General features: G+C 20.1%; 2 protein-coding genes across 2 annotated transcripts; both read right to left on the bottom strand.

The window, feature by feature from the left end:
• Positions 1-376: 376 nt before the first annotated feature.
• Positions 377-2679, bottom strand: PRSY57_0415000 (memo-like protein; the record flags this gene model as incomplete). Its single annotated transcript, XM_012906006.2, has 12 exons — positions 377-445; positions 552-605; positions 724-794; positions 957-1005; positions 1122-1182; positions 1292-1370; positions 1496-1566; positions 1771-1891; positions 1988-2100; positions 2196-2264; positions 2426-2507; positions 2628-2679. The coding sequence occupies 12 exons, from the start codon at positions 2677-2679 to the stop codon at positions 377-379; spliced, it is 891 nt and encodes a 296-aa protein (XP_012761460.2).
• Positions 2680-3480: 801 nt separating this feature from the next.
• PRSY57_0415100 (hypothetical protein) lies at positions 3481-6000 on the bottom strand (the record flags this gene model as incomplete). Its single annotated transcript, XM_020114516.1, has 2 exons — positions 3481-5254; positions 5525-6000. Coding segments are annotated over 2 exons (2250 nt in total), but the record flags the coding sequence as incomplete, so codon positions are not given.

Here is a 6000-nt window from a genome sequence, read left to right on the forward strand (position 1 = left end):
TTTTATTTGTTATGTCATCAATTTCTTTTTATTATTATTTTATTTTATTTTATTTTTTTGTGTGTTTTGTTTTTAATATTTCTTTTTGTAAATATATTTCTTGTTTTAATTTTTTTTTTTTAAACTTTCTTTATTTACCAAATCTTATTAATATACTTTTAATTTGTTAATATATAAAAAGAAGATCCATATGGATTCATATTTGAAGATAATACAAATGTTGAACATTAAAAAAAAAAAAAAAATTCGGTGCAATGTAATTAATGTAAAAAAATAATGATACACATTAAATATATTATATATATATATATATATATGTTTGTGATTCTATAGTATCTTGTTTAATATGTGTCTATATAAATTTGTATCTGAAAAATTAATTTACAGTGGATATTACCCCAGCATAGGAAACGGAAGAATCACTCCTACTCTTAGCATGGTTTGACTAAAAAAAAAAAAAAAAAAAAAAAAATATATATATATATATATATATATTATATTAAAATGACCTGAATAGTTCAGGTTGTTTTAAAAAAAAAAAAAAAAGCTACCTGAGAGTAATGCATTAATTTTGTGGATACTGATGCTGAATAATGTTGAAGTAACTATAAAATGATAAAAAAATAAAGTATATATATATATATATATATATATATGTGTGTATATTTTTTTATTTATTTATTTATATTTATAATATTTAATTCAAAATATCATTTAATGTACATTTAGCATAATTTTAATGGGATTCGATCCACAAATGGTGTTATGCGTTTCATTCAGGTAATCAACAAATCCTACAAAAAATATAAACATAAAATATATATATATATATATAGAAGATCGTTCAAGGGTTAAAATTAATTTCCACAATGATATATATTATAATATTCATTTAAAAAATTAAATATAATTTTTTGATTTTATTGTCTTTTTTTTTTTTTTTTTTTTTTTTTCACCTGTTAAATCATGATGGCTAATTATGTTGACCGCATCCTTGTCCATATTCTACAAAAAATAAAAAAATAAATATAAAAAAAAAATGTATGCACATATTTATATATATATATATATATATATATTTATGTGAATCCCTATAAGTAGGTCATGTTTTCATTGTTTACTTCAATTTGTTTAAAAATAAATGTATCGGAATATTTTTGTAATATATTCGTAAATCTAAATCTAAAAAGGTAAGAATAATATATAAATATTTAATACGATCATAATTAAACATACTAAATATTTATATTTGAAGTTGAAAAATAAATTAATCATTAAAATGATTACTTACCTTGGTCCATAGTGACAGAAATCAGAAGAAAATAAAAACAAGTTGTGTTGATCTTGGAAATATTTTTTTAAAGGATTAGCTAAAAAAAAAAATAAAATATTAACAATAAATAGTCATGTCATTATTATATAACCCATATTATTATGTAACTTAATCATTATATATATATATATATATATATTTCATTCATTAGTTTTTAAGTACCAAATAAGTCTATTTTTTTTAAATCATTTCCTATGGAGCCTACATATATAGGTACAATTTTTATATCCTTACTATAAAAACAAGGGGGGAAAAAATAATATAAATATAAATATAAATATATATATATATATATATATATATTTTTGAAATATATTAATGTGTTTAGTACATATAATTATTTATGGACATAAATAATTAAATTTTAATTCCTTTTTTTCTTGAACATTAAAACCTTTATACATTTATATATAAACATATAATTATTTATATCTTACTCTTTAATTATATATTTTATTAGTGGCAATTGCATTTCTATAGAATGTTCTTCTTCATCATCATCAGGATCGATAAAATTGTACAAATTGTGTGTATCACTTTTTATTATATCTAATATAACTACAAAAAAATAATATACATATATATATATATATATATATATATATATGTAAGTATGAATAATTAAAAATATACAATTTGTGTATAGCATTTTACTCTGTTTATTTATTTGTAAAAATCCAAATGGTGTCTCATATTTTTCAACACGAGGAAATAAAAAGCCTTTATTATAAATGTGATGATTTGGGCCAAGAATAAAAATGTTCTTCCTACATTATATAAATATATATATATATATATATATATATGTATATATTTATTTATTTATTTATTTTATATTTTATGTTTTTTTCTTTTTACTTACACATTTTCTACATCTATGCTTGCATACACGTGAGAATTAGTTTCCAACGCATAGTCATATCCCGCATGGCTATATGAATAAAATAAATATAAGAATAAAAAAACAAATAATCTTATGATAATATTATGGATATATAAATATATATAAATTGTAATATATATATTTATATATATATATATTCATATTTATATTTATATTTATATTTTTTTTTATGTGGTTTCATAATTTACGGGCATATGGCTGCCTTGACATTTTGCTTTTGTGCATTTGCCCTTTTAAATGACTCCTCAATTTTACTTTTCAACACTTCTCCTAATATATAAAAAAATAAAAGGGATATAATATATGTTATTGTTTCATATTATACTTTAATATATCATCTTAATAATCTGTTGTTTCAAAAAAAAAAAAAAAAAAAAAAAAAAACATTACTTTTGTTGGTATACCAAGAGCCACTGTGATATGCTCTTCTATAATTTTCCATTGTTAGAGTATATTGAAAGGATAACCTTTTTTTATTTTATAAAAGAAACATAAAAGAAATAATATATGAATGAATATATATATATATATATATATTACTTCTATAGAATATATATATAATTAAACATAATATGGATAAGCTAAAAAAAGAAATTTTTTTTTTTTTTTTTTACAACTTAATGATATTATATATATATATATATATATTATATACATTTAGTATTATGCTAACTTTTGTATTAATAGCAGAATGAATAGTATTTGAATCCTCATGAGGAAAAAGTATTATTTTTTTCTCTTTTTTTTTTTTTTTTTCAAAAAATGTTTAGAAAAAAAAAAAAAGCAAAAATATTCAAAAAAATATTTATATATATATTTTAAAGATTCTCTATATTTTTTAGTCATATAACACATATAATATAAAGTGTACAAGAAAATAAAAATAAAACTTACCATAATATATATATATATATATATATATATATATATATTGGATAAATAACTTTATAATATTTTGTTTAAAAAAAAAAATACACACATAAAAATTTTCAAAAGATTGTTTTGATAAAAAAAAAAAAACTATTATTACATAAAAACACAATATTATAAATTAAAAATAAAGAAATTGTAATATATATTATATATATATGTATATTTTATTTGTTCAATTAAAAGCGTGCCATGTTTTGTTAAAAATATATATATATATATATATATATATATATATATATATATATGTAATATAATATAAATTGAAAAGGATAAATATTATTCATATAAATAGCTTTTATTTTTTTTTTTTTTAAAAGTTCAAAGTTTCCTTTTCCATATCTTCATTTATTTCTTCTTCTTTATTTTGGATCCCTTTCTCTATTTGATCATTTGTCATGACACTCTTTTCAGTAACATGTAAAATAATATTTTCTTGTTTTATCATATCTTTATCAGGTTCATTTATTTCTTTAAAGTTGTCATTATTATTCATTTTTTCAAAGATGTCTTCATCTTTAAAAGTTTGTTCATCATTTGTTATATTATATGAATTATTATATTGTTGTATATTATTTGTATATGTTTCATTTTCCCTTTCATCTCTTAATATCATGTCTTCCTTTTTATCCTTTTCTAAAATTTCATCTTTTATATTATCATTCATTTTTATTTCATCATTATTTATTATATCATCTAATATGCCATCTTCTTTAATTATTTCTTTATGAATTTCAGGTTCGTTTATTTCATTTTCATGTTCATCTCTCTCATCGATTTCTTCCTCAACCGTCACATCATCATCATTTATATCTTGTTCGACCTTTTTTATCTCTTCCTCAACCACATCATCATCATTTATATCTTGTTTTACATCTTTTATCTCTTCCTCAACCACATCATCATCATTTATATCTTGTTTTACATCTTTTATCTCTTCATCAACCACATCATCATCATTTATATCTTGTTCGACCTTTTTTATCTCTTCATTAATCATATCATCATCATTTATATCTTGTTCTACATCTTTTATCTCTTCCTCAACCACATCATCATCATTTATATCTTGTTCTACATCTTTTATCTCTTCTTCAACCACATCATCACCATTTATATCTTGTTCGACCTTTTTTATCTCTTCTTCAACCACATCATCATCATTTATATCTTGTTCTACATCTTTTATCTCTTCCTGTATCATGTGTTCCTCTTTTTCTTTTTTTTCATTCAATTTCATGTTGACCGTTTTTTGAAGTTTAAGGAGTATGTCTTCTTCGAACTGTGGAAGAAATACATTACTATTATTTTTTATTTTTTTTTTTTTGGTGTTATATTTTGTTATATTTTCATTGTTTATATCATCATATATATTATTGTTTCCATTTTCTTCCCAAGGTTTGCTTACATCCTCTTGTGTTTTTATAATTGGATTAATATCTTGTTTATGTTCAGGTGTTTGGTCTTCTAACAAACTTTCAATAAAATTATTAGATGGTTGAGGTGTTATTGTACGATCATATCTTTCAACATTTTGTTCATACTTCAAAGAGTGTATATTTTGTTGATACATATATTTATTATTTTCATTATAATGTTGTATATCATTATCTTCTTTTATATCTTTTACATAATGTACTTTTTCATTTTTGTTGTCTTCTTTGAGCGTGTTATCCTCCTGTTGTTCTTCGATTTGCTCTTTCTTATTCATATCTTTCTTTTTTATAACATTCGTTTTTATTTTATTCTCATGCTTATTCATTTTATTCATCTTTGTGTTTAATGTCCTCTTTAATATTTGTGACTTTTCTATATGACTTTTTTCATCATTTAATAAATTAATTTTCTCATTTTCCAAAACAGAAATTTGCTTTTTTAATTTTAATAAGGAGTTATTAAGATTATTAATAATATTATTTTTTTCTTTTTTTAATTCGTCTCTTTTTGTATTTAATAAGAATATTTTTTTTTCTAAATTTTCTTTACTCATATCGCTTACCCCTTCTATCAAATGTTCTTTTTCGTTTTTTTTTTCCAAATTCAAATCGTTCATTTTTTTTTTTATTTCTTCAAGTTGGTCATCAATTCTTGGATCAAATCAAATAAAATAAAAAAAATAAACAAACAAATGAACGTGATGATGTTGTAAAGGATGAAATATATAATAAAAAAAAAAAAAAATACAAAAAATGTAATAATCAGTGTAATATATATATATATATATATATGTTTATATATTATATGTACTCATTGACTCCTATGACATATGGTGCTCATACATTAACATACATGAATATTTACCCGTCTTATATATAATATATGATGTTACTTTATATATCAGATTTTTTATGTATTACCTTTGAATACTTTCCTCATATAGCCTGCTTCCATTTTGTAGCTGTATTAATCTAGAACACAAATTAGATTGTTGGTTTAATAAATTTCTATACTCCTTTTCTAAAGATACTGGGTTCGGTTTTTTTTTGTTGGAATCTAATAGTTTTTCATTTTTTCTTATACTTTCTTTTAAAAATTTAATTTCTTTTTTACGATTTTCTATATCTATACATAACTGTTTATTTTTTTGTTCTAATGTTAATAAAAATAAAGGATCAGTAGATCTCTTTAACTTTTTTTTTAAAAGGATATTATCCTTTTTAGCAGTCTCTATATGTTTACTTAAATATTGTATATTGTGTTCAATTGAATTGTATGTTTTCTTAAGTTCGGGCTTTTGTTGAGAGTTCATATGAATTTTATAATGTTCACATATATTTATGAACTCGCATATTTTGTCATTATATTTAAATAAATTATTAATATCTGAATCTTT

The sequence above is a fragment of the Plasmodium reichenowi genome, chromosome 4 (assembly GCF_001601855.1).
Source record: "Plasmodium reichenowi strain SY57 chromosome 4, whole genome shotgun sequence".
Taxonomy (NCBI): domain Eukaryota; phylum Apicomplexa; class Aconoidasida; order Haemosporida; family Plasmodiidae; genus Plasmodium; species Plasmodium reichenowi.